We start from the raw sequence: 16,601 nt of genomic DNA, 5'->3' as shown, positions 1-16,601 counted from the left end.
CAAAATTTCTCTCACAAATGTCATCTCCCAATTGACCCCACAGTATCGTCTTCTCAGGCAAACTGACCATGATCGTGGGCCAGGTGGGCTGTGGGAAATCATCCCTGCTGCTGGCGGCTCTGGGCGAGATGCAGCGAGTGTCGGGACATGTCACGTGGAACAGGTTAGCTTTTCTTATATTCTCACGACCCTGATTGTTAGCTCATTTTGTGGTGCTATACTGTTTGTGTCACTTTGAAATGACTGTCCTCCAGGTGAAATTTTCTCTTCCTTCTAACCTATCGTCCATCTGATCCTGGGGTTTAGACCTTTACGAGCACATTCTGAAATGCATGTGATTCTTGTGTTGGTTAGATTTTTAAAATGCCCCAATACTCAATACAATAGCCTTGCTCCTTTATCATGCCTTATCTATGTCCAGTCAATTAGTGAGCACAGAGCGTGAGGTTTCGTTGGGGGAGGGCATTGTTCAGTTCATTGCTGGATCAAAGTGTGGTCAGAGATCAAAGGTTAATTGGATTTGAAACATGGCTCCGACATCGTGCGCTCGGTCAAGTAATTGGCCTGTCCAGAGGCTTCGTCATGCTATTAACTGTATCATTGTAGCAGCGCACTAGTACTGTGTAACAAACCATATCGCACATCGCCCTCTTATTATGTCTTGATATTGAGAGATGGCAAATAGAAACTGAAATGGCAAATAGAAACTGAGATGGCAAATAGAAACAGGGATGGAAATTGCAGCAGGTTTTTTAATGCAGTGTGTATCGTCTCTGATGATAAAGATGCAGGGCTAGCGAGTCTGTCTGGCTTTATTATTAGAATTCTTATCAGGCCTTTTGTGGAGGTGGAATCCTGTTTTCTGGCAAGAAATTAAAGTTTGTGGTTCACCTTTGACAGTGAACAGTGGTTTTCAACTGGTTGGTCAGAAAATGGTTTCCAGTTTCCATCATTTTAAATCTGTGAGAAAATACTGTATTTAGAAGAAGAAGAAGATCTTTATTTATATAGCGCCTTTCACAGACATGGTCACAAAGCGCTTTACATGAGACAATTGTACATTCACTCCATACTCGGTGGTGGTAAGATACGTTTGTAGCTTCAGTTTCCCCTGGGGGAGACTGACAGAAGCGCTGTCGCAACTGCACACGTCTGCGCCAACGGTCCCTCTGACCACCACCATACATTCACTCACACACACACATCATTCATCCTGGCCTATTGTACATGTTTTTAGTGGTAGGGGAAACCGGAGTACCCGGAGGAAACCTACGCAGACAGGTGGGAATCGAACCCTAGACCTTCTAGCTGTGAAGCGAGAGCGCAAACGGCTGCGCTACCGTGCCGCCCAGATTAGATTAGGGTGATTATGAGATGAAATCAATCTTTTTTTGGATGTGGATTGTCATGATGGGTTGAAGGCGGGTGCAAAAATACACCAATTGAGCACCACTAAACTAGAAGCAATGTGCAAATGGTGTAGCAATATGTGTTTTATACTAACAATTGTGATATGAACCCAATGCCTTGCCATCTTTTATGCCTATTATTCCCATTCACCCATGACTTGCGTTTTCAATAGACTTGCAGTCGAGTTAGCAGCATAAACAACCTTTGTGATGACAGTACTGTGTGTATCATTAGCTCTCACCTCTTGTGTACAGCTATCCATCTTAATGTGACAGAACAGTTCAGGTTGCCAGTGCTCATTATGACAGTCTCTCTGGCTCCCATGCACTGATGCCGCTCACTCGTCCTGTCCCAAAGCCACTGGAGCACACTGTTGTCTGATATTAGCCTGGGTTATAGCGTGTGCTAGAGCCACACTGTGTGTCAGGAGCTGTTAGTCACATCCCACATAAAACATAGGCAGCTGGTCTGTGTGTTAAATATTCATTAACACACGGTGAAGGGCGGACTGTGTCTCTCATACAGTACATCACTTGCTTTATTTGATATATCCAAAGAAGTAAGCTACATTTATGCGACTGACCCAACAAAACAGATGTTGTGAATTCAGAGATAACAGACTTAAATGTGTAATCTCCAACCAGGAGCTCGACAGCAGTTTTCCAACGTGGCCTTTCTACTTTTACTGTCTTGGTGGAACATCTCACACGTATTATGTCACATTTACATTACATTTGTGCACCAGATGAATAAAAATAAAGCACTTACTTATTTATTCGCTCCTATAAGTCCGATAGTCACTCAAGTATCTGCAAAGACTAAGTAGATCTCTTTCGTCTTTATTTTAATTTGTTTATAAGTAGGTCAAAGGGGAGCGAAGGCAAGGCATATTTATTTATACCGTGCATTTCATACACAAGGCATCTCAATGCGCCTCAGTTGCCGGAAAATGGATGGAGACCCTGCTGTAAGTTATGCAAAATAGATAAGGCACAACGTCATGATTAAGGGCCATTTAGGTGAGGTGAATTATAATTATCTGTTCAGTTTGGCCTTAAGCCAACATCACAAGCAGATGGTGAGTGTTTGTAAACGTATCTGAACGTATCTTACTTTCATGTAGTGCCAACATTTTCCCTATAGAGACTAATGTGCTTAAATTGTCTTATCCTATTTATAGTAACTTATTTATGATGCATTGTACTATCCAGTCTGCTCTAGGACAAACACTATGTACTGTTTTATTACACCCACTTGTTATCTCATAACGGCATGGTGGCTTAGTGGTTTGCACACTCAAGTTTTCTCTCTATCAACCTAAAACATGAACAAAAGGCTAATCATCCAGTTGAGTTCTGGCTCTAGATCTGGAGATCGGCCCTGAGGCACCAAATGGCCTGCTCTATCTCCATTTGCTGCATTCAGTGTTGCCAGTTTCCATTGTTTTCACTGCATCATCACTTCACATCGTTGTATTTTTGACGCTTTATGTTTGTTATGGTTTATATTTTACACATTTTTGAGTTTTTGTGGCTTTTTCGTAACTTTTCTATTGCGTTTTTGTGATGTTTTTTTTCGCGTTTCCATCCCCGTTTAAGTCTCGTTTTCTTTGCTAATGTGGCGCTTTTTTTCACGACCCTTTTAGATTCAGGTAAAGCCAAACTGGAGAAAATGTGCTTGGTTCAGAAAGGGGGTTATCAAGAGGTTAAGCCGTTATCTGTACTGGGATATTCTAGTGTTGCGGATGCCTTTGGACCCTTAGATTCAATTTGTCCTCCAAGTACAGGCCCTCTCCTCTCCAAGTCTAGACCACAACTACAAAGGCACAATCGAGATAAAGTGTCTGAGACAAAGCCCAGGTCATGGCAAGGGAGTGTTAACAAGCAGATGCCAGATACTGATGCTCACGATGCTCTTCGTAGGTGAGGAGCAAACTGTCTGCTTGAGCCTGAGGGCTTAAACAAACATTCCTGGGACTATTTCCATCCTCAAAAGCACGTGGTGTGTTTCCCAAAGCAGCCAACTCGACCTAAGTTCATCACCTCAAAATACACCTGCTTCAAAAGTGTCCACGGCACCACAGCTCTTTGCTCAGAGACTACAGATCCTGTTTATTTGTATTATCTGCAGTCATCATCAGGCGTAGTCACTCCAGTGCACATGGACCGTTGCTTCCCCTGTTCATTAGCCGGACTTAATGATGGGCAGTCCGATGATTGCTTGTCTTTGATCGTGCGGCTAAACCCAGGCATTGTGTGAGATCGCATGAACTTGGGATGCTCAGCGGTGATGTTGCTAGTTGTAATTGAAAGGGGGGATGGTTGCTTAGATGCAGAATAGACTTGTACGTGATCAGCAGCACTGCTTAAGGAGAATACAATCAGCTTTGCCCCATGTCTCAAGTGTCATCGAGCGGTGCAGGCTGATGAGATAATTTACTGAAGGGCCGATTCACTGTGGATTAGCCGTAATTAGTGACTTTAACTCTGGCATTTCCGCAGGCAACCAAATGTTTTGAGAAGTCTGTTAACCTTTAATTTAAAACTGAAAAAAGTAAAAGAATCGATCATGTTAATTAGTGAGTCCCATTCTGTTACATGGCTTTGGGGTTGTCTTCCATGACCTAAAATTGAGGAAAAGTTCTATTTTACTTCCATTTTATCCTTGTTTAGTATGGAAGATGTCTTGTGTCATCAGAATGTGATTTTTTTTTAACACTGAAATAACATGTTGTTCTCGAATTTCAGACACTGAATATTCAACACATAATTCAAAGTGTTTCAAATTCAAAACGAAAAATTCCCATTCAAAAGTGTGAAGATTTTGCAGTAGAAAATAATTCAAATGGAAAAATTCAACCTTAAAATATTTAATATGAAAAAAAATCAAGCCTTTAAATTCCACAGTAGAAATTCAGAGTGAAATTCGCAGCGAAAAATTCACACTGAACATCCTGGACACAAAGGCCTGAGCAATCAATCATCTGCAAGTCCCGCCCACTAAAGAAACAAACCAATAGGAAACATCCTGCTTCTGTGTGATTTTTTTTCACTGCGAATTTCACACTCTGAATTTCAACTGTTGAATTGCATGTGTTGAAAAATATTACAGTGAATATTGTGAAAGAGCTAGGAAAACATTATACAGAAATCATACCCAGTGTGTCATTGTAAGCTGCTGTTTTTGAAACAAGGATTTAATGATAATGATGATGATATTTTTATATTTGACAAAGAAACGCTCCACAAACCAATACATTTTTCCCTATGTACACTATGGGGATGCATAATCAAACTTTTTCGAATGGGAGTTGGATTTGAATATTTGCTGAGTATTTTAATTTATGAGTAGGCAATTAGTATACACAGTGTCCTCTTGGGCGACCAGCGGTTCACAACCAACTGTGGCCCCCAAGCATATAAGCATAAGCTCTGGGTTCCCACAAACACAAAATGAGTAATGATTGTTCAGTGACTAAAATTAAAGGACAAAAAAAAAATCAAACATGTTATTTCAGAGTTAACAAGAAAAGCAGAAAATTCAGAGACATTTAAAATTCACCTTTCTTGCTTTGACAAAGATTTACTGTTATCGCAATGTTCTTGTCAGTCAGTTTGTTCTCATGTCGCACAGCTTCACTTTTTAATATCTGTATCACTTCATCTTGGCTTGTGACCTTTTGTCGCTGTATGAAAAATCCAGTGGAGCGTTTGAGGCGGACAAGGATTCAGTTCATCTTCGGGGGGCAGTCTATGCCACTGTTTGGGGCCACAGCAGGGATCGCTCTGTCCCTTCAGGCTTGTGTTTGAGGCAGAAGCATTTAGTCAGGCGCTACAGCAGCACTGAAGGCTTGTTGAGATTGGGCTGAATCACAAACCACAGCCACTTTTCTGACCTCGGAAAATGATGTTTTGAACTGCAGATATTTTGTTCAACACGTTACAGGAGTGGTCATCAACTGGACTGGCTTGAGTTCAGTCACAGGGTGTTGTAAATCCAATAGAATCCCAATAGAAATGCCATGCGAAGCACTGGTATTAAACTAAACCCTATTGATTCCTGTTGGCGAGACAGTGTTGGGCCCTGTTGTCGTCCCATGTCAACAGTGAACTTTTTAGGAAAGTGACAGGAGCCACAAACGCATAAAAAGCATGATCTTTAAACATGATCTTTAAACATGATCTTTTTCTTCTTTTAGTAAAAGAATAAAACACATTGTAATAATTTGAAAATGTACATAACCTAATCACAACCAATATACAGAAGATTTGTATCTAAGTTTAACCTCTTACCACCCGCTTTAACTGAGTGTGTTTTCTCCAGTTTGGCATTAAAAGCTTCTTGACTGGAGTTTACAGCCTATTGACCAGTGTAGCGCCTCATTTGAAAGCTAAGACCTTCAAAACTGATCTAAATGGATCCTTTTCCTTGCGTGGTAGCCGTGTTGTGGGCACTTTTTTCACATTCTTTTTCCTCTCAATTTTGCCACTTTTTTGTAGAGTTCTTGTTTCTTTCTTGTTGGACTTTTATTGCTTTTTTGTCCCTTTTTTTTTACTTTTTAGCCATTTTTTAATTGCGTTTTCATCCTCGTTGTCTTGTCTTTTTTCTCGCTATTTTGACGTTTTTTCAACAAGCTCTTAGATTTGAGTAAAGCCAAACTGGACAAAATGTGCTCGGTTTAGGTGGGGGTTAAGAGGTGAAGTATGTATACAGTAAGTATTTTACCAAAACCATGCAGCCCTAATCTTTCTTATTTATTTATGTGTCGTTGGCAGTTTCCCAAACCTGGAATTGGAGGAACCTGAGAGGTGAGTGCAGTGAGTGAGCGCAGTGAGACTCGCTCTTGAAGTATTCGGTGTATTTTTAGCCACGCGTCTGTAGAGAGTAGATCTCATGTACACTGGCACTAAAGTCACAAGTTAAAAATACCACGGCCTGGATTTAGAGACGCTTCCAACTCGCCATAGATGATAAAGTTCAAACAGACCAGCAGAGAGAAGCCCGGGACCCAACTACAAAAGTGTATTTATGTCACATTGCTTTATAGTCTCTGAGGTTATTGTTCATTCACCCCCACACCTGTTGTTAGGGGGAAAGCATTAGTTTTCATCATCAGAAAGCTATTTCCTGTAACTCGCCAATGGTCACGTTCGGAGATGTCTCATCACGTGAGAATTAAACGACTTGTTGCTTGGGCTATCAGCAAACGGCACTCGGAAATGGTTTTTTTTTAGGGGGGGGGGGGTGAGATTGTAGCCAGTGATAGGTTTGTTGGTGTCAGCGGTGACAGTGAATGTGGGTCAGCGTACGTGCGTGCGTTTGGTTTGAGTGAAGCGTCACTAGGCAACGTGGTATTTGTGGATATCTCTAATAGTGTGTGTGTTTTTTGTTTGTTTGTTTTGTTTTTTATCTCCAGTCCCACAGCAGACACGGCGGGGGATGGGGAGATCAGGTAAACATTAACAGCATCCTTCACGTGAGGCGGTCTCCATGGAAACGGCCTAAATGGAAATGGCCTAGTATTCCCCTGATAAGATGCCGCCGCTGGTCTGGTATTATCACAAATTTATGCTTTTATCTGCCACTGTTTCTCTTTGTTTCGTCATGGTTCTTGTCTTTTGTTGACACATAATGTTTGCATGACAAGAGCTAGGAAAACATTATACAGAAATCATACACAGTGTGTCATTGTAAGCTGCTGTTTTTGAAACAAGGATTTAATAATAATGATGATGATATTTTTATATTCGATGAAGAAACGCTTCACAAACCAATACATTTTTCCATATGTACACTATGGGGATGCATAATCAAACCTTTTCGAATGGGAGTTGGATTTGAATATTTGCTGAGTATTTTAATTTATGAGTAGGCAATGAGTATACACAGTGTCCTCTTGGGCGACCAGCGGTTCACAACCAACTGTGGCCCCCAAGCATATAAGCAAGAGTATTTTATGCGCCTGTACTCTTTTCACATCTTATCACATTTGCTGATTTTTATGTCACTTATGACTCTCTGACCAGACAAAGCTCTGGGTTCCCGCTGCAAGGCCCGCCCCCTCAGTAAACCATATATATGTAAAGCAATTTAAAAACTTTATAGCGTGGCCAAAGTGCTGCTCACAAAAAACAATGATGGGTACACCTCAAAAAACATGACCCCCAGGCAACATTTTCAGGTCTATGTACTTTTATAGTGAAAGTGATCCTTGAGTCATTGGTCAGGGTAGGGAGGAAAGGCCCTTCTTCTTTTGACTTGGAAAAAATATCCCCAACACTATGCAGAGTTGCTTCCCCAGTCACATTTGGTCAAACTTACTCAAAATGCTAACTAACTCTTGGTAATTTAAAATTTTGATACCGGGTTAGGGTTAGAGTTAGACATTCACTGTTAGTTCACTGACAAATGCAAAACATCTATTCTGATTGTGATGTAATCACCATGTAATGTTACTGTACTGTTAAGTGCTACCTTGTATATTTAGGAAGCGAGGCCCGGTGGCTTATGCCTCCCAGAAACCTTGGCTGTTGAACGCCTCTGTGATTGAAAACATCACCTTTGAGATGCCAATGATCAAACCCAGGTAATACTCAGTTTGTTTGTTTGTTTACTACTGGATCCCCATTTATTCTCTATTATTTATAAAACGTGTTGCAACATTCTACCAAAGGCTACGTATCGAAATTACATCAGGCACAGATTTATGAAATGTAAAAAAATGTTATTGGTAAATGTTTTACCATTTTGTTTGCCTTTCGTAAACAGAAGTTATCTACTAACTGCATATTAAAATTCCCTTTCAATCCCACCCTCGTAACCACCCAACACCCCCCACACATACTAATACACACTCCCAATACACTGACACAGACGCACAAAAAATGAGGCAGAATACAGATGAACCAATTATAGTTTCTGAAACAAAATGCCAAGGCTAATTTGTGCCTCTGTAAATGCGCGATTACATAGCATTACATTTTAATGAATATCAATTACGAAACAACTAATTGTTTCTGACAATTAGCCTAAATACTGTAACTGCCAATAGCGAAATTGTAATATTCACCTCGATGTTTACAAGTGCATCAACAAGTAACCAGAATATAAATGGAAGTAATGTCTAGCTCAACATCTATTCTTCTGTAAATAACAGGTAATTTAAGATAATCCACTTTCTCTCAGTAAATGCTCTGCTTCGAACAAATGGACAAAAACTCTGCTTTTGTACTGATTTAACCAGGCCAAAACCAAAGGAAACATACCCTTTGGCATTGGACCAATAGCTTGAAATAAGGGAGATCAATGTGTAATCATCAATCCAAGCAGCGGCGCTGTGAAATTTGCCAATAAACCTCAATCTTTTCCCAGAGGGAAAGTAAATTAGATGCATGAATGTCCAAGTCTATTACCTCAGGTCTAGATTAGTATTAGAGGAAGAGCCACAGTGGTGGGCTGCACAATTTTGGAGAAAATGATTTGCAGTTTGTCTTTCACAAGCACTGCCATCGCGCATAGATTTGTGATTTATGTTTTAAAAAGCAGATTGCTATTGTTGTCTGATTGTCTTTGATGTGCTTGTGTTTGCGACCTCAGATACAAAGCCGTGATAGATGCGTGCTCCCTGCAGCCAGACATTGACATCCTTCCACAGGGAGACCAGACGGAGATTGGTGAGCGGGTCGGTGCCGCATTCAAATTTCTATTCCCCTTTCATCTGTTTGCCTACATTCGAGGAAATCTCCATCACAACACCAGCCGTCATCATTAAACATTGAAGGGTGGCGTGCTTAAAGGGGCTAGATCAGGGGTCACCATCCTTATTTCAGCTGAGGGCTACCAGTTAAAAACAAATCCTAAAGACTTAAACATACACTGTTCACTTATAGGATATTGACCCCATATTATTTTAAAATAGCTTTATTTTAAACTCATACTGAGTCACAAGAACCGAAATAACTGTAATTTTAAGAATTAGATTCAAGAAAATGAAGTGTTTTACACTTTAGAAAAAGTCTCAAGGGCTACTGGACATGCCCCAAAGGGCCCCTGGGTGCCCGCAGGCACCACATTGGTGACCCCTGGGCTAGATGCAAGTTAGCCATTGTATACTCACTACTGCCACCTCAGGTCATACATGTAACTGCACCTTCTGTATTAAGCTCGTGCATGACGGCACTTCAGACCCGAATTAACACCTTTTTGAGTGACAGTGCAGGATTTTAGAGGCAGTTGTGGTGAACTGGTCTGGGCTCATTTTACACATCAGGACATGGCTAGAACATGTAGGGGGAGGAAAATGCATATTTTTATATTATATTTATATTTATATATTTTAAACTCTGTATAGTCCCTTTAAAGCAGAACCAACCTACTAAAGCTCAATACAGACGTAATAGGGCTTAATTTGTGAATCAAATGTGAACAAAAAATGGCTTTTACTTTGGCGCTAAACTTTACCAGAACACAATGCCCATGTACTTAATTTATCCAAAATGTTGATGAATGTGTTTCTACCACAGGGAGTGATCCTGTCCGGGGGGCAGAAGCAGCGCATCAGTGTGGCCAGAGCTTTATATCAACAGACCAGTATGGTGTTTCTGGTGAGTTTTATCCCATAGCTTTCTACATTAACATTGTTATAGTCAGCCATAATCAGCATTCACACGGTTTCCACGTTAAGACCGGCGCCTCTTTTTGAAGCATTCCTGTGTGACCCGAATAGCTCAGTCCAACCTCAGGGCACAAACTGCGAGACTTGAAATGTCAGCTTATTGCAGAGTTTGTTGGTGTGAAGTAAGTAATCACAGAGTGGTTTAGTGAAAAGGTCATGATCAAACAGGCTTTGATCATATGCAAACAGACCAACAAAATTGCCTTAGTCCAGGTACTATTTTAGAACCGTGTGTGCAGTGAACCAAGTGGGTACTAACTAAACATGATGCAAACACAATGAGGTCACTGATGTGAAGAAAGACGTGACAGCAATTTAATGTTTTACAGAACAAAACAGGTGACTTGATTTCACAAACTGCCACTGATCACGTACCTTCATAGTTCATCTCTTTCCTCTCATGTTTGGCTTAGCTCCTCTGAATAACTTCATAAACTCGATAAAAAAATCATTTGTTCACAATGTTCCCTTAGGGCCTGAAGTCCTCCTTGGCTTTACGGCTAGGGTGATAAAACACCATAGCAAGCACTATAAAAAGCTTGTATCGTGCTGTAGATTGCAGCCATATAAATATTATTAGTGGACCGTCATTCCTCACTCCTCCCCATTGACATGATTTACACCAGTCGAGAGAGAATCCATGATGACAGGTCAGCCTCCTCCAACAAGCATGTTCCAAAAGGGGCAAAAATCCTGGGAGCTCCGCCCCCTCAGGGTGGGCAGAGCAGCAACATCTTCCACAGTTCTCCAAGGCCTGAAAAACCAAAGCAAGGGCTGCACGAATTTGACAAAAAATCTAGTTGCAATTTTTCTGACAGATATTGTGATTGTGATTTGCCAGTTTAATATTTTATATAAAGCATGTTAAATTTTTCAGATTTGGAGCATTGAGCTGAATATAAATTCTAAAACTGCTGCTATCATCATCATAATGGTATTAGTTTTTACATTTCAAGCCACATCTGCATGACCTAATCTGACCTGCAGTTCATGGGAAACTTGTCGTTTTTTTTAGCGATGAGAATAGTTTGCACTTTGTGCTGCATGAGACACACGTGGAGTTTGTTGATAGCGACTGCAGCAAATACAAACCTGATTCTTCTGCAGCTTCTTTGGATCGGCCAGCAGCCAAAGAAAATAATAATTCTCACAATTTGCTAAAATGGTGGAGGTGCAAGGCAGAAAAACAAAAAATAAAAAAACAATCAGCTCCCTAAGGTTAGGTTACTGCAGCAGCTAAAACCAACCCAAAGCTAAAATGTTAATAATCCATAGAATGAAAAAGTGTTTCAGAACAGTAAGGTCTATTTTTGGACACAGTGAAAGTTTAAGTTGTTTTTGACACGTGCAAAGTCTCCATAGGACTCCATACTACATCCAGCTTTCTGGAGTCACCCATAGCCTCTAGGGGGTGGTATCGAAGCAATGTACGCACTCCGCCTTGAGAACTAAAAGGAAGTGTCTTCCTCGCTCATTGGTTGCAGCATGAGAACGCTGCACCCCTTTTTGTTGTAGAAATGCAACTAGAGACAAGCCAAGCAGAGCACATTTGCACATAGAATAACAACTTAAGTAGTCAAGCTGCAGCACATATACAGCACACCAGCTGCCTTCTCTCTCACCCATTTCCTGGCAAAAGCTTACGGGCCAAAGATATACATATAAATAAATGTTTTAATTTCTAAACTGATTTCTAGGATGACCCATTCTCCGCGTTGGACATCCACCTGAGCGACCATCTGATGCAGGAGGGGATACTGAAGATGCTCAGAGAAGAGAAGAGGACTGTGGTGCTGGTCACGCACAAGCTTCAGTACCTGCCCCACGCCGACTGGGTGCGACCAAAGTCTACTTCTATCCTCCTAAAAGCCCCACGCAATCAGTGCCGTTTTAATATCTAGCTGAATGCCAACGCTGATCTCAAAGGAATGCCATTAAGGATATTGCTTGGCCTTGATAACAATAAACCATTCCTTTTTTCCCTTTGCTTCATCAGATTATTGCAATGAAAGACGGCACAATTCAGACTGAGGGCACTTTGAAAGACATCCAGAAATCAGAGCCAGAGCTGTTCGATCAGTGGAAGTCGCTGATGCATCGCAAGGACCAGGAATTTGAGAAGGTAAGCGCTTTAAATTGCTGAATGACCGCTGTTTGCCACGGGCTGGAGGATTTATTAAGACAATAATTCACGCATTGAGGATTACTGTGGTTTTCTTTACCTTTAGGAGACCGTAGCAGAGAGCATGACGGATATGGAGAGGAAAAACCTGCGTAGGGCCATGTATTCCCGAGAGTCGGTGAGGACAGAGGACGAGGAGGAAGGTGAGAGGTCAGAGGTCGTGACCAGGCCGTGAAACTCAACACATGAGGACAGCTGTGGGAGTATGATTTCATATGGAATGCTTATCTGTCAATGTATACTGATATATTAGGATTCAAGGATAGGTGACTGAAAGTTAAGCCCACTGTGTTAGTGTTAATATTAGTCAGTTATCTTAAACCATATCCATCTATATGTGACCTCGCCAACATTTTCATTGCTGTTGTTAAACATCTGTAGAGTGAACCATGAGCAGCACACTCCATAAGCAATCAATTATACAGCGTGATGTAAGAATGTCTCAAGGATTGTTTCCTTTGTTAATCTCCAAATGCAAAGCGAGTGCTACTATCACCGAATAATCTCTTTTTATAAAATGAAATGGGATCAAACGACTGTGTTAGTGCTCCTTCATTGTGCATTTGCAGTCCTTTGACAGCGTTTTTCAGCTTGTCTAAAAATATTTCCACATTTCTGTATCTCCTCATAAAACATCTGCTTAAAGCCATGCTGCGTAAAATTTCACCCTTTTAATAGAATAAAAAACAAGCATTTATTTGGTGAAAAATAAATGCTTTTCTCAGACTTTAGGAGTGTGTTTGGTATCACCAGCCTCAGCATTTAGGACAGTTTAGTTGCTGTTGTGACGTAGCTACAAGTAATGTTCTACAGTGTGGCTTTAACAGAATGTTGTTTAAATTGAGGACTTGGTTGTCCCATAAGCATATTCTGTTATGCTTATGCTAAGTATCCCCTTACAAACCTAAACCCCCCAGTGTATCATATAAAAGCCTTAAGCGTTTTATAAATGTCCTCCCCAACTGTTGTCTGTAGGGCTGACTCTCACACCTCCCAGATCAGAAGCCCTACTCTCATTATGTGCCTGATACACTGTGTACCCTGTAGTCGAAGGTGCAGTATTCTTTACCTGTGTTCTGTGTTGTTTTCTGTGCACTGATGGCACCCCTGCCTGGATTTGTGCGATGGCTCCCACACAAGCTGCTGCGCTCATGTTCGAACGAGCAGGTCTGGCCAGAATGCATGACTCAACGGCGTCAACCGTGAGAAGATGTGGCATTGTGAAAGAAAACTGCAGCCGCTTCATCCCCCCCATTATGAATATATTTTCTATTCTTCAAGGGCTGCACGATATTGAAAATCGACCGTAATTGCACTTTTTCAGATTCAACTTGCAATTTATGTTGTGAAATCAAGATACAGCTTACTATATCTTTGAACACGTCTAAAAGCATGATCATTTTAGATGAGACAGAAATAGACACTTTCAATTTACACAGACAAGTTGCGACCCAACTAACGATATGAATTGAATTTATAATTGGAAAAACTGTATAGGAGTATTATAGTATTTCGTATCTACATCTAGCAAATGTCTCACAGAGCTACGTATGTTTGGTTTGATTGCAATTCATTGTGCAGCCCTACTTTCTACCTTTCTGTTTGACACGTTTTCCCTGAGCATTTGTTTCCCAGCACAGCAGCAGCAGCAGCAGCAGCAGCATGGTCGTAGATAGACTAGTCCTCTTTGTAACCCTGCCATCTTTCCTTCTTATCCCGCTTCTTTTCCAGCTTGTCTGCGTGTGCCGGGTGCATGAGGCTGCCCACGTGTAGCCTCATGCCAACGCTTGCAGCATGATGTCATGTGGTAGATTTACATCGGTGTAGGGAGTGCTCGTAAACATGATCTTCTTCAGCCCCAGTCTGTGTGTGTCATGGCCGCTGTGCTACCTTCAACCCTGTATATCCTCTTCTGTGCAGAGGAGCCTTTAGCTGCTGAATCCTTGACTTATTTGCTTGTAGCAGGCCGTCTTGATGTTCCTCTCTGAAATTGTAGCATGGTGATAATTGAAAGGGGAGGGAGGGTGGATGCTGTCAGAAATGTCAAGAACGCATAAGCAGTGAGTCATAGCAGAGGAAAGCATGAGATTGACAGAACTTTGCAATGTTTTTGATGAAAGTGAGGAGCTAGAAAAATAGGTATCACTTTACTTTACAGAACAGTAATATCATTGTAATAGACGGAAATAGAACATAGATCCATTACACAGCTTGTTTCATGCTAATGTGACTAATCCAAACCTGAGCCCTAATAGTAATCGAGTAAAACAAGTCAATTACTTCATTGGTAGTATTTTCCTGGTTGAAATAGGGCCATTACTGTGCTATAAAGTAAAGTGTTATTGAACAATTGTATACACATTTTACAAACTCCACCAGGCTGAATTTGTTGACCTGTGTCCTCAGAGGAGTCTGTGGAGAGTGAGGACGATGACAACCTCTCTCAGGTGATGCGTCAGCGAGCCACTATCCCCTGGCGCTCATGTGGCACGTACCTGTCTTCAGCTGGGCTCCTGTTGCTCAGCCTGCTGCTCCTGTCCCAGCTCTTCAAACACTCCCTCATGGTGGCTATTGATTACTGGCTGGCACACTGGACGTCCCATGTGATCGCAGCCAAGATGGTGGCCACGGCGCGAAACTGCACCGTCGTTCAGGTGAGAGGCTGCTGATAAAAGCTACTGAACAGTTTGCACTTGCTGTGTTCTGGTGAGGATGCCAGTGGAGTTACATAACTGATTTTGTGTAATTCCCTGGTGAATATCCGCTGAGTTGAGATGACCTAAAGTGCTGCCAGCAGCAGATGGAGTGTTCTCACATGCCCCGCAGCAGTGGTGGCCTCTCAGCATAATGAGACAGTGACGTAGTTTGTGTCAATATTGTTACTTTTCTCGGTCATGTGCAGACTCCAAGATCAGTGGTTTGAAACCTGTCCGGTGCCTTTCATTTATACTGTTTACTATAAAATGCACAACCTCAAGAGAAAGTGATCAATTGCAACTCCTTTTCATTTGTACTCAGCTTCACCTTCTTTTATTAATCGGAAATTATTCTTAGCATCGAGACCACATGCCCCTATTTCAGAAACTCTATTCTAAGGAAGGTTTTCAAAGTTTGAGTTGGTGCCCACTGGTGCCCATTCGGGGTCGTGATATTGTTTGGAGATAACTTTGAATAATAGTAATCTATTTTGTGCATTAAAGCAGTGTATCTACATTAGCAATATGAGGAACTTTAAATATTTTGACTCTTGAGATAAGAACAAGCGCTAATTACATTTTACTGAGTTGTTCCCCTATTGTTTGCATCAATAATTTAGGAGCCGCAACCTGAAGAGTTTGGGAACCCTTGCTGTAGGTTAATTTTCCTGGTAAGAGCAGATGGAGCAACATTAGGCCACAGGGTATGATGGTTTCATTAAACGTTTAGTAGTTCAGTAGCTCTTTTACTGCTACACAATTTGTCAGTGAGATTTTCTTTTTCAACTTCAGACTCAGAGCAAAGCCCCTGCAGGAGAAGACAGGAAACTGCAGGTGCACTTAAACAATTACAGTCTAATTTAACACAGCACATGCACAGACTCTGTCAAAAGGTTAAGCGCTTTATTCCTCATGTAAGGGCGACTCCGGCTGTTGGCAGGTTATCATGTTTCAGGACAATTTATTCCCCCTGTGTGTTTAGCCGTGAGCGCCAAATGCCAGCCCAGGTCACATTTCACTCAAGTCAGGGAGAGGTTAAAGACAGTGTCAGATGGGATTCTCAATAACAACACACACAAAGTGAGATAAACAGAGGCCTGAATGCCTGGGAGGACTGCTCTGGATGAGCTCTTGTTTGACAAAATTATCTAATCTCCTTTTGAATGTAAGCGCTGTGCAGAATGGAGCCGAGGGTCCTGCTGCCACAGTATCAGACACAGCACAGCCACTTCACATAACTGTCCCGACCGTCTCACCAAACATAGAAGAGAATAGAGCACTACACTTTGAGATTATGCAATATAAGGGCACAGGGCAGTGGTTTTGATCAGACTTTAATGGAATAATTTTAAATCTATGGTTAATCGCTATTATCTACAGTAGTGATTTTACAATTAAGAGATCTGTGTCCAGTCTTGTGGTGATAACAGCTTATTGTTTGGAGCCAAAAAATATGAACTGTGTTAAATGGCACTGGAATGAAAAGCATTTATTTGTTGTTTAGGTTTATTTTGAAACCTGAGCCATACATACATATATGAGGAAATTATTTTTCAAGAGGCTTTTGTTTGTTTACTTGTTTTTGTCATTGCTGTTATTGTTGTTGATTATACCATTGCCCAGTCCTTAAGAGGATATG

At 41.3% G+C, this 16,601-nt stretch overlaps 1 protein-coding gene across 4 annotated transcripts in view; it reads left to right on the top strand.

Moving 5' to 3' along the window:
* abcc8 (ATP-binding cassette, sub-family C (CFTR/MRP), member 8) overlaps positions 1-16,601 on the top strand; it is a 54,134-nt gene that overhangs the window by 27,889 nt on the left and 9,644 nt on the right. For 2 of the 4 annotated variants that reach the window (XM_079567173.1, XM_079567174.1), the window contains exons 17-27: positions 58-163; positions 6,186-6,218; positions 6,827-6,862; positions 7,898-7,996; positions 9,007-9,091; positions 9,933-10,013; positions 11,782-11,919; positions 12,081-12,206; positions 12,313-12,409; positions 13,365-13,433; positions 14,673-14,920. In XM_079567173.1, the coding sequence (XP_079423299.1) occupies positions 58-163; positions 6,186-6,218; positions 6,827-6,862; positions 7,898-7,996; positions 9,007-9,091; positions 9,933-10,013; positions 11,782-11,919; positions 12,081-12,206; positions 12,313-12,409; positions 13,365-13,433; positions 14,673-14,920 (1,118 nt within the window). The remainder of the gene's footprint in view (positions 1-57; positions 164-6,185; positions 6,219-6,826; positions 6,863-7,897; positions 7,997-9,006; positions 9,092-9,932; positions 10,014-11,781; positions 11,920-12,080; positions 12,207-12,312; positions 12,410-13,364; positions 13,434-14,672; positions 14,921-16,601) is intronic. The other 2 variants (XM_079567175.1, XM_079567176.1) reach the window with 1 other exon arrangement.

The sequence above is a fragment of the Gobius niger genome (genome assembly GCF_951799975.1).
Source record: "Gobius niger genome assembly, chromosome: 12".
Taxonomy (NCBI): Eukaryota; Metazoa; Chordata; class Actinopteri; order Gobiiformes; family Gobiidae; genus Gobius; species Gobius niger.
This window is presented reverse-complemented; position numbering and strand designations above follow the sequence as displayed.